Here is a 12,642-nt window from a genome sequence, read left to right as displayed (position 1 = left end):
CTCCCCTCCCCTGCACAAACATTCACACATTGACACATTTATATATGATCTAAACCATGATAAAAATTGTAGTGCTCACACCACTACGATGATGCAATGTAAATATATGATGGTAAAAACCCAGCACTATATATCACATTAGAATCAACTTATCAACATCTCAGTAAATACGAGATGGTAAATACAGAACCTGTTATCATTGAAATTGTGAAAAATTTCAAAATTTGATTAGAAGTGCAAACATGAAGTTCAGCAATAATCAGATGCCAGACCCCTCCCCCTAAATGAACAAAGTTTGTTTATTGAGCTTGTGTGATTGTCCCTCGCAGAATGAAAAAAATAACACATGGACTGAAGACAAATGATAAATTTTAATAAAGTACATGTATTACATTATTGACATAATAGAATGTGATTTTAATACAGAATTTTAACAGGTTTTACAATTTTGATACTTCTTTTAAACTATACTTCTTTAGAAAATTAAAATAAATTATCACTAACAGTGTCTTTATTAACTATAAGATCTAGATTCTTGTATAGGAAATTTAAACAAGATTTTAACATTTGTAGAATAGTTATTTCATGATAAGTAGTGTTTATGATAACTACTATTGTAGTCTGGATGCCAATGTGGTATCGAATCATCTCTAACCCCAGTTCTTAAGATTTAATGAAGGTAAATTACGGTAAATCTCGTAAACTCCATGGAGGAAATCTTGTTAATACGGATATGCAAACATTTTCATTCACTGGTTAGTTTCAGGATCAACATGCCATGTTGCAAACATAATTATTTTGTATTCAGACAAAATATATTGGAAGTCAATAAAGTTATTTGTCTTATTTTTTACAATTGAGTACAAAAGGAAATGCTTCCCTTGAATAAATATTCCTAGACATATCTCTTGGTTGATTATTTAGTATTTGTATATGTGAATATGTGATTGTTGTAAGTATTGCATTTTTAGAAACTGTTGAAGAAATGAATGACTTGATTATGAAGTGATTAGGTAGTATGTAGCATGAGATTGAACATTTAGCCCCTGTGGTGTCATTGCCCAGAGGGGGCTGTCAATCCATTCAGACAGAAAGAATTTTACCCATTACTCATTGAACACATTCAAGTATATATTGATGTGTTTTGAAGAACTAGACAAAACCATGTTAAAGTGTTCCATAAGGATGACAAATTTAATGGGTATTTATTTTAGATTTTCTTGAGACAACTATACTGTGTTTTCCGACTTGAAAAAAAACCCTGTGAAGTAGTATCGACCACAATCTGATTAAAATCTGATTTGGTGAAAGCGTCTAAATGCTTTATTTACCTCTATTTCCATTGTTTTGTGTGGTTTGTTTTCGTACCAAGTGATCGCCACCTTGGAATGCACAAATGACACAAAACGATGGAAATAGAGGTAAATAAAGCATTTAGACGCTTTCACCACATCGGATTTTAATCAGATTGCATCGACCAAGTCTTTGTAACTCAATAAATCAAAAAATATCTAAAAAGTGTGGAGAATTTAAAGTTTGTTATTTTACATAAATATTTTAAACATTTTTTAATGTTTGCAATTTATTGACAAACAAGCACATTGTCGTTCCTAGTATAAAAACTTGGTTAAGAAATTAAATAACTGAATAAAAAAGAAATATCGGGATAGATAGATGCATGCATAGATTACATGTAATAGATAACAAAAACGTATGAGAAAGTTATTTTATAGCGGTATGGTGAGTGCCGAGATTTCACAGCGGGGTTGACAGTCACGTGACATAGTTAGGCCCATAATGCAATTGGGCAGTGAGTCGCCATGTTTGATTTTTGGAAAGGGAAGCGTGGTACGTACACTGAAATTTCATAGAGTTTTTCTGTTGCACAGCTGCTGCCTTACAGCCATTTATTCATATAAGGTGAGTACAACTGTGATGAATATTGGTTTCAGAAGATAGAACACGTTTTCATGAATCGATTTTGGAAGATGACTCGGCCAATTGTGATACGTCGTGACTCGTAAATGTACATGTTGCATGGCCATGGGTAAGGGTAAGATTCATACGTTACGTCCATTCGACGTTTTGTGTGTTGCTTGTTGAAAAGCTGGGAAACCAATAACTTACAACCTATCAAAAATAAACCCACTGTATTTTTGGCATTTCCTCTTATAGGCTATTGTGTGTGATTCTAATCGGAAAAGAGCATTTGGGGAACCGAAAACCTGTGACATGACGCGGCAAACGTCAATAATTATTGTCTCGTCCCCGAGTCAAGCATCACAAGGATTCTCATGTTGATTTCAAATCATGTTGACTGTTTGAAACGGTCTTATTTACAGTTACACTTTTAAAAGAGCACATGAACAAACGCAATTGTTAGGACAAACGATCAAATATATGAGTCAAAACGCATTGTACGAGTCCGTTTGCATACAAAATTCAAATGTTGGTACAAATACTACAATGGTAGTAGAAATGATGTATTTTGTGTCAGTTTGCTCTTCACATATAAGTTAGTTGGAGAAAACTGAAAAAAAAATTATCTATTTACTTTACAAACGCAGTAAAAATATAACTGAACCCCATTCTGTAAATTCAAGATGAAGTTAGCCCCAACAGTTATTGATCAACTGATAGTCTTTGTCAAAGAAGGGAACTATAGAAACATTACAGGAAGTGGTACATATTTTTGATGACTAAGATGGAAATCCTACTTGAATTAAATCATGTAATTTCCCTTGTATTATGTATAATATTATTGACAGTTTGAGATTCATTGTGCCCAAAATACATTATTTCTTCACAGTAAATCATTTAACATTTTTTTGTAATTGTATGTAAATTTTTTATCATTTTGTAATAAATTTTCTTAAATTTGATCACTGCTTACAGTTATAATGCCGATAGATGTATTCAAACTGGACAAGATTAAAGTGGGAATCTTTTTGTTAACGATATCAAGTGATGAATAATTGATTTCATTTCCTTGTGCAGGTGTATCCTGTTGAAAGGATCAATTTATGAGAATAATCTTATGATGATAAATGGAATGATGGTTTATCTGTCATTGTTTGAAGTTGACACCTTTCCAGACATAGCTTAGTACAGATGAACAATGGCTGCATTGTTCTCACTGATATTTTGTACAAAATGGCTTCACAAATCAGTCATCCTGTTTGACTCCAGTGGGGGAAAGCTAGGAATAACTTCTCCTGAAGGCCAAGCTGTTTTACATAAAAAATGGAGTAGTGGGTGGGATGGGGATGATACTACACATTGAGATGCTGCTGTATAGCTGATTAAATATCATATCAGTTTGGATTGAAATGTAATTGTCATTTCATCTTTAGGCCACAAATACAAATTTAAAAAAAATGAATCGCTCCCCTGGGTATTGTTCACAGTACAAGACTTCTAGCTGCAATAATTGTAGTGTTTTGTTGTGATTTTGAGGGTTTTTTCTTTGTTTAACTGGAAGCAAATACTACAAATTCCTTTAACGTTAATGCAAATAGACGGAAGAGATTCCGATCGGAAGCGCAGAGTTGGGTGGATTTTTCTGCTAAACTATGCCTTACCAGCCAAAAAATCTGATATTTCCTAACTCCAACATTAAGTATGGAGCCTTCAAGACCCCCCAAAATGTTCAGACTAACCACAATCCTGTCAAAATTGGTAAAAGTAGCAACACATGCAGCCTTTTGAAATGGGTAGTACGCTGACATCTTGCTCACATTTTCAGCATGATCTCATCTACTGAAGTTCAGAAAATGGTACATTACAGAAAAGTACTTGGATTCATGCAGATCTTTTTTCAAACTCTAATTTTTTCAGTTTACATAACACTTCAAAGATGGACGGAGAAGTGCAAGTCAAAGAAAAACCAAAGAAGGGTGAGAAGAAGAACAATAACTTGGCTCTGTGGGGAAATGAGAAAACCATGAATCTAAACCCATTGATTCTGACCAATATACAGTCATCGCCATACTTCAAGAATGAGTTATTCAAACTGAAAACATATCATGAAGTGATTGATGAAATCTACTACAAGGTGAGTGGAAGGTCAGTGCCAAAAGTTTTCTATATTCTTTTGAGGTTTTAAAGGTGTTATTATCCACATGGTATAAAATTTGTCAAAATGTTAATCCCATGAAAATTCACAGCAACTTTTTGTGACAACCAAGCTGCCTGTTGAGCCTTGTATGAAGTATCCAAATTTCCCATTTTCTACCAATACCAAATTTCAACTTTAAGTTGAACTCCCAACTCATTTTTCAAATCAAGAATTAAGTTTGTTTTACATTTGCCAGATGTAATTGATTGTAGATTTGTCTTTCCTAAGCTTCAACAGTTATAATTATGTTGCTGTGTTTGTATTACTCTCAGAATTACCAAAAATGGCATTACTTTTATGTGGCTGGTGATGGTATGTGTGTCAAGTAACTTTCTAAACTATCCCAAGTGCTGACATGATCCAGTGTGGACCAAAACCCAAATCTTGTAGTTAGCCCATGTTTAGTTTATCATTCCTGTATTTTCCTACAGGTGGGTCACTTGGAACCATGGGAAAGAGGAAGTCGACAGACTGCAGGTCAAACAGGAATGTGTGGTGGGGTAGGTATTTACCAGTACTTATGTTTACATATTTTCCCAGATACTCTTACTTACACATTTATTCAATGGCAGTACATTGATATGATATGATAAAAGGAAGAGCATGGTGCCTAAGTCTTGTCAGTGACATTACAGAATAATGGATATACCAGAATATACGTGTACATAAGTAGAAAATGTTATCTTTCTTTGTGAGAATACTTAGTTTACAATTGATCAAACCTATAGAGGTAGCTCACAGAAATATATGCTGGGAGTGAAATAACTCTTGGATTCTGATTTGAAGGATTTGCTGTATACAGGTGAGCATTTCAGTCTTGTTTGTTGAAAAATTTTAGACAGTGTGATGTTCTCTGTTTAGCAGAGGAATGTCAACTAAGTCTGCTGTGCATTTAGATACCCCCCTTCCCCAAGAAAATGCATGTGGCATAGTTTACGACCCCTTGTCGCTATGAGTTGAAGACAAGCAGTGAGAGAACTGTTATGTCTCTAATATATTCTGGCTAAATGAAAAAAAATATTGAAGTATAGTATAGTATAGTATAGTATAGATACATCTGTGCAAGCCTTTAAAAAAGTTGAAAATTTCAATTCTGAACCTCTTGACTTGTATTTTGAACAATGTAGAACCAATGACATATATGTATTATTGTGACATAGAGAGACCTGGGTATAAATCCCATATAGTTTTTTCAAACACATACAACTTGGCTTACACATGGTATAATGTTAGCCGTGTATTGTATAGCTATATTTGGCCATCACATTTGGAGCAGTGGATATCTGTTTAGTATATATGACAAGCCCAACATATCTGAGACAGGGGATAATGTAAAAGATGCTGCTGTCTAGCTGAGACTGCAACACAAACATTTCTAGATTATGTCGGTATAGTAGCACTTCAAAGTATCTTGTTTGTATCTGTTTTGTAGTAAATTGTATAGTCCGGTCACCAAAACCCATTAATTGAACACTAGACAGACAACATGATAACCCACTAAGTTAGATTTTCATCACAATTTTGTAACTACTCATTGTTTTAACTAACTTGCCTACTATTTCAACAGCATTCTTCGGTTGTACGTACGTAATATGTTGGGGCAGTTAATGGCTATGTCACTGGCAGAATCTGTGGATGACAGTTGGAAACCATTTTTTCAACCTTGTCCATTGTCAGATGAAAAGGCAGAATATTGATGGTAAAGATAAGTCCTGTCAACGTTTGCTCTGCCCTGTGCAAATTCCCTGTGCTAAAACCGAGGAATATATGCCAAGGCCATCTTGGCTATGTATTACGTGAAAGAGATGAGAGATGCCAGACCATACAAACCAATGTAGTGAAAACACAACCGTGTTTGCGCTTCTGAATATCATCGTGTCCATGAAACAATGTGTTCCTCATTGTCACTTTCTCTTAGCCATTTCTGTAAATGACAGATTTACAATGTTGTAATCAAACACTCCCCCTCCAAACAACAAAGCAATACAAAAGAAAACATGTATTTATGTCAAAGTTCTGTTTGCTATAAAACAGTTCATTAATTTGGAAATTTTCCATAGTGATTTTGGGGTACACTATGGTGATTTGGGGTACACTGCAGTTTGTTTGGCCTGGTTATCTTTTTCTAGACCCTATAGAAATAGTAGGAGTATAAAAAATCAATATTTTGCTGTGAGGTACCTCTATTGGGCTAAAAATATCAAATTTTGTGACAAATATGGATTATTAAAATGTCTAAACATCGACAAATTATAGCTCCATGCCACCATAAATCTTATATGTTTTCGTTGTTATTCTTTCAGGTCAGAGGAGTTGGTACTGGGGGTATAGTATCGTCTGCTTTCTGTCTATTGTATAAACTTTTCACCTTGAAGTTAACTCGTAAACAGCTTGTTGGGCTCATAACACATGTAGACTCTCCATATATCAGAGCTCTTGGATTTATGTATATTAGGTATGTAGTATTTTATTTCTCTGTACAGTTCATGCAAGTGTCGAACTGAGAAACTAAGAATATTTATCAAGGACAAAACTCATTGGTACAAACTGATGAAAGTTTGACACTAATCCTACATGTACTTTGCAAGTGACAAATATAATACCTCAGTATTCATCAGTATTAAATAGGCAAGGTGTTATTAACTTGAATTTCAAAGGGGCTGTTTCCTTCCAATATTCTGGTTGGATGTCAAATTAAAATTGAAATTAGAAAAAATTTGATGTGAATAGTTTGATAGTGGTGAAATTTCATGGACATTTTGCAAAGTTGGTGTACGTATGCAGACAAAAGACAGCACAAGATATTTATTTGTGTAAAAAAGGTTTTAAGTTCTAATTTTTTCTATTCCTTTCCAGATATACTCAGCCACCACCTGATTTATGGGAATGGTATGAAGATTATTTGAATGATGACGAGGTATGCATACACAAAGTAAATTCATCCTATCTGTGTATACCATGTTTGGGGTTGAGAATGTTTTCAACAAAACTGGGTCCTGTGTAATGCAGTTGGGGATGAGCAGCAAAACTGGGGCCCCTGTATTCCATTGGAGAGAGGAGCTGCAAAACAGGGTCCTATGTATTCATCCTTATCTGTGTAAAGGTTTAGGGCAGAGAATGTTTTAGTTAAATAAAACAAGGTTCTATGTATTGCATTGGAGAGATTAGCAACACTACATTTGTCACTGCTTCCCTGACAAAAATACAAACATACGTGCCCTTCAACTAATGTATATGTGACTTTAAGTAAATTATGAATTACTGGAGAACATTTTGGTGGTGATAATTACATCCCGTACGACACTCTAAGGTGTTAAAATTCCAATTTAGGTAACGAGAATTAAATTATTTTTGTATTCATATAGGAGCTAGATGTCAAAGCTGGAGGCGGTTGTGTTATGAACATTGGTGAGATGCTCAGATGTTTCCTTACCAAATTGGAGTGGTTTTCTACATTGTTTCCCCGTATACCAGTGCCAATTGTGAAGGTGAGTGCCTCATATTCTGTATTTTGCTCTTTCAGGCATTTTTGATAAGTTTCAGCATGTGTTATGTGTTTCAGTTCTCGGATCATTTGATGGATGGAGAAATCGAATGTACGGTATACCAAAGCATGAAGAAATTACCAAATGTATTTGGCAATACTCACGCTGTTCATACATTAACGTTGAATGTATGATATTTGAAAAGTGAATTTTAAATGATCCACATGAAATTTATATTTATGTTTGAATGTCAATTTATAGGATATTGAGAGACGAATGCCACCAAGGAAACAACCCGTTGTCGTAGAAGAGAAACCAAATGAACATATACCAACTGAAGAAGTATCATGGGGTGAGGCTGAACGTGTAGCAGCAAGGGACCGAGATAAATTACCGAGTAGGGACAGAGAGAGGGATCGTGAAAGGGACAGGGAGAGAAGTCGATCAAAGAGGAAGAGCAGGTATGGATGATGTATGTCCACAAACTTTCTCTTTCTCTTGTGACCAAATATCTCTAGGTCCTGAAACCCGTCAATCTTTCTCTTGTAACCAAACACATCTAGGTCTCGACGAAACACATCCTTTCTCTTGTAAACAAATATCTTTAGATCTTGAAACATGCAGTCCTTTCTGTTGTGACCAAACATCTCTAGTTTTTGAAACACATGTCAATCCTTAGTGAAGTCTTGAGTGTAGCTGTAACTTTAGTTGCTATCCTATCACAAGAGCAGTATATTCAAGCATATTCACCATAAATAATCGTTTCTGCTTACTCCCACGAGGCAATGTGGGCCCATAGCAAAGGTATCCTGTTAAGTCATAAAATCAACTTGATGTTTCTCTGAAATTGCAAGTAATTGTAGGTGATTTAAAATCATGAAATGACTTGCCAGAACCCATAGTTTATGACCACGACTCTTGCCGTGATTGGTGTTCCCCTTTAATGTATTGTAATGGCACACAAACCTACCAGATTCCCCATTGCTGAAAAGGTCACTGAAACTATGCAAACATTTTGTGATTGAATGTATAATATTTGTTGATTACAGGTCACCAGTCAGACAAAGACAACGCAGTAGATCGCCAGATCGCAAAAATTCTCGGAGTAGAGAACAACGCTCTAGTCCTGATCACAGATCAAAACGCAGAGAAGATTCTGACTTTGCTGCTGCCTTACAAAGGGAGAGAGAGCGGCAAAAGCGAGACAGGGAAAAGGAAAGGAGGCGGAGTCCCAGTCCGAGTCGAAGAAGTCGAGAAAGAAAACGGAGTCGTAGTAGAGAACGGAGGAGTAGAAGTAGGGACAAGAGAAGTCACAGAAGTCGTAGTCGCGAAAGAATCCATCGGGAACATAAACGAAGTAGAAGTCACAGTCGTGAGAGACATAGAGACAGACATAGGGACTCAGATAGGGGCAGAGACAAATATGACCTCAAGAAACATCCCTCTAAATCTAAAGGGCATGACAGAAAAAGGAGTCGCAGTAAGAGCCGTGAACGGTCAAAACATGACAGAAAGCGAGTTCGTAATGAAAGATACAGTGGAAGCCCAGATAGATATGTTTCTAGTTCTCGAGATGAGAGGTGATCTTGTTTATAATTTGTCGTTTCTTTTGAAAGTCTCTTAGTTCCTTGATCACATAACAAATTAAAAGAAGAAAAAAACAACATTTTTCTATATAGAGACCATGGAAATATACCATTACAAAGTGAATACTTTTAACATTTTTACAGATTAGACTTGTCTGTTACAAGTCATCGTATCCAAAAAGTCAAGATGTTTTGGGTATTAATTTTCTCAACGTCAGGTTACCTTATGATGGATTGAGTTATGCTAAATGTAGTTGTACGTGCTTGGTGTTTATACCATAAAAAACACCTGACACTGTATATGAATGGTTTGAAGTTTTCTCTATGAGTGAAATGAAATTGGTTGAGATAAATTGATGCTGTTATCTATGTGTAACATTTACACTATTGAGAACTGAAGTTGGTATGAATGGTTCAAAGGTGCATGTGGAAATGGAATGAAATTCTAAAAATTAATGAATAATCTAAAGTTGTACTCATAGTTTATATCATTTTCTCCCGTATTAATATCTTCTTGATCGTTCTCTCAGGTTAAACCATTGTACAATTTACAGAGAACTTCCCTCCGTAGGTTGCAAGTTTCAGTAACAAACATGCATGGCAAGATCTATCTAGCACCCTCTAGTGGTAGACTTTAGTAATTGACTTTGTGGTTGGTGAAATTTGTTCTAAGTCGTGTAACACTTTCCCAAAAGTGTTTATAAGGGTGTATCTGCATGATATGGAAGTGAGCTGGGCTTTACACTTGGCTTTTCAAGCTCCTACAAAAGGGCTGTGATTACTATGTGCAAAGAACCTTTGAACATGTCGTACAATAAATAAAAGTTTCAACATGTAGTTGACAAGAACAGAAAAATATTATATATAACCACAATTGTCAGTAGGTAAATCCTGATAGGTGTCATTCAAGATAACTCTGTTGGGTCTGGGCAGTATTTCCTAGTCTCGTACTTAACTTGGTATTTCTGAGATTTTAATCAAAGTAGTCCGAGGTGAATTCACTTGAAGTACACATGGCTCAAGTGTACGATATTACGGTTTTAAAATGCTTGTATCTCACTGCTGACAGCAAGTATTAAGTAAAGTTAGTGTCAATGTTAAAAATAGTGGTGAAATGAGCTACAGCAAACATATATTTGATTATAGTTATTGAGGGTAAACTGCTTATAGTGAAATTTGATTTTTTTTCTCCTAGAAATCATGAACTTAATTTCCATTTTAGTAATAGCAGATGTTGATGATATTTGAAATGTGAAAGTTCAGTCTATATTTTGATACATATCATTGAAACATTGTCAGAGTCCAAAATCTTGTGTGCTTGGAGTGACTGACAGTGTGTTGAATAATATCGACTAACTTGGATGGGGTTGATAAAATAAATTGTACTGCCATCGGAAAAAATTACAGGTACCCTAAGTTTTGATGAAAAATTCCTTTCTTTATAAACTGTTTTTTTGATATTGTGCATTGGTACATAGTTGCTGATATCATGAATTTTTTGTCCTCTGACTACAGTTAGATTGTTTGATATCTGTAGTTTGCCCTCATTGGACTAGAGGGTAGGCCAGTGCACAGAACCCTTATCAGTCTAGAGGGGTAGGGCAATACACAAAGGCACTTATTGGCCTAGAGGGGTAGGCCAATGCATGAGGGCACCCCAGTGACCCCAACCTGACCTCTGATTCTGGTAACTGAGCCTTTGATTTACTAAACCAAAGATACTGTCGCAACATGTTAATACAACACTGTTATAGTAATAAGCTATGGAATGGACATTGGTTTAATTACGGTCTCGGTAGGGAGGATGCTCAGATTTTATTGAGAGAGTTCCATAAACTTGCAGTGTACTGTTTTAGGACTTCCAATGTTTACACTTGTGTAATCTATGATATTGAAGAACAATATATTTAGTTTGTGCCTATCTTAGTAAACTGAAGGCTCGGTTACCAGAGTCCTATCTTGCTGATTAGAGTACAGTTCACATTTGTGAAAATTTCTTAGAGTTACCCACCTCAGTTGGCAGTTGATTTGGGTGTTCAAGTATCATTCATTGAAAGTGCCAGCAGAGCAACTTTGCAACCCTTTTTTATGCCCGTGGACAGAGCCATAAAACCTGAATTTCCATATCTGATATACATGTATTCAATACAAAGTTGCTTCCTTTATCTAGACTTAGCATGAAGACTTTTCATTCTTAAATGTGCCAATATTGAGTTGTTCTACGGCCTTTTGCAAAATAAATCAAGGAAACTTATATTCAAAAAATGCAAGAAGCAGAGGATAATTTGATGAGAAATTGGGGAAAATGAGTGTAATTACAGACAAGGTGTAAATTAAATGTCCCATGAATGGCTACAGACCAGGTGTAAAGCAACTGTGTCATGAATGGCTGCAGACCAGGTGTAAATCACACATTTGCCATGAATGGCTTGTTACAGACCTGGTATAAATCAAGTGTCATGAAGTAATTTTCTATTCATATTTCCACAATTTTAATATTCTGAGATTGAAAACATCAATGTTAACAAATAAAATCTGTACTTACTATTTTCCATTGTGAAATATATTGAGTTCCCTGTGTATACACAACGTTTCAGTTTTAAATGAAAACATCCCTTTTGAAATGTGGGAATATTTTTATTTTCTTTGTCTGTGATGATGTACCAGCATTTTTTGTTACCATGTAAAGACTATTTTTGTTCTGTAAAGTATTTCCATTGTTGAATATTAAAACCTGTTTTTATCATATTGAAAAAAACATACCTACCAAACTGGAATTTTTCTTTGTGTCTGCTGTGGTTTACTATGCTGCAACCTGACAACCATGACCTCTGGGTGACTCTGAAGGAGTTTGTCAGGTTGCATGCAACATCGAATTGTGTAAACGTAATGTCCAATTGTTTGTGTTCCAAGAAAAAATATTTTCAATTTATTAACTTCCAAGATGAGCTGAGATGTTGAGAAGATTCCTGTTGTGTTGGATTTAATCTTTTTTTTTTTTTGGATTTCGCCGGATGCAAACCTGGGTCATGCACATCGAAAAACCTACCAAATCCACAATTCAAGTAATTTGACTTCTTACATTTTGTAAAAATACATTTTGACACATGCTCCCCACAGCACAGTCCTGTGTTGTATGAACAAACGTGCAGGTGTACTACCACATAAAAGTGTGATGTCTTGTAGAACTAATGTTCAAATGAAAACTAGATGGTCTCTGCTAAACTCAACTTGCAGGGTTTCCAAATGAGAATGAATGTACATGGACTCTTGGCTCATACTTAGTAATGAAAATTTGTAATCACAAAGTCTCAAAAAATTTCTTTTTGATCCTGAATATTATGTAATATGTCATTGATGTAAAAAATGAGCACATGGCTATTAACATGATGTCAGCTGTTTTGGGAATCACTTCTATTCAAATTTTGAGTCCACTGCAGAAATGATATCTGAT

At 35.3% G+C, this 12,642-nt stretch overlaps 1 protein-coding gene across 4 annotated transcripts; it reads left to right on the top strand.

Moving 5' to 3' along the window:
- Window positions 1-1,806: 1,806 nt before the first annotated feature.
- Window positions 1,807-11,916, top strand: LOC144440815 (uncharacterized). 4 transcript variants are annotated; one of them, XM_078130219.1, is made up of 8 exons: window positions 1,807-1,920; window positions 3,838-4,054; window positions 4,549-4,617; window positions 6,421-6,572; window positions 6,974-7,034; window positions 7,483-7,605; window positions 7,864-8,063; window positions 8,652-11,916. In XM_078130219.1, the coding sequence occupies exons 2-8, from the start codon at window positions 3,857-3,859 to the stop codon at window positions 9,184-9,186; spliced, it is 1,338 nt and encodes a 445-aa protein (XP_077986345.1). In that variant the 5' UTR covers window positions 1,807-1,920; window positions 3,838-3,856; the 3' UTR covers window positions 9,187-11,916. The 4 variants fall into 4 exon arrangements, with proteins under 4 accessions (XP_077986345.1, XP_077986348.1, XP_077986350.1 ...); XM_078130222.1 differs by lacking the exon at window positions 1,807-1,920 and having other exon boundaries at window positions 3,926-4,065; XM_078130224.1 differs by lacking the exon at window positions 1,807-1,920 and having other exon boundaries at window positions 3,975-4,054; window positions 4,549-5,816.
- Window positions 11,917-12,642: the final 726 nt, after the last annotated feature.

Source organism: Glandiceps talaboti, chromosome 10 (assembly GCF_964340395.1).
Source record: "Glandiceps talaboti chromosome 10, keGlaTala1.1, whole genome shotgun sequence".
Lineage (NCBI taxonomy): Eukaryota > Metazoa > Hemichordata > Enteropneusta > Spengelidae > Glandiceps > Glandiceps talaboti.
Note: the sequence above shows the minus strand (reverse complement) of the source record. Positions and strands in the feature narration are given on the sequence as shown.

Excerpts from the sequence above, each read along its gene's own strand:
- LOC144440815 (XM_078130219.1), top strand. The coding sequence starts at position 3,857 with ATGGACGGAGAAGTGCAAGTCAAAGAAAAACCAAAGAAGGGTGAGAAG. Across the intron at positions 4,055-4,548 it reads TTGATGAAATCTACTACAAG|GTGGGTCACTTGGAACCATG; the intron begins GTGAGTGGAAGG and ends ATTTTCCTACAG. Across the intron at positions 8,064-8,651 it reads CGATCAAAGAGGAAGAGCAG|GTCACCAGTCAGACAAAGAC; the intron begins GTATGGATGATG and ends TGTTGATTACAG.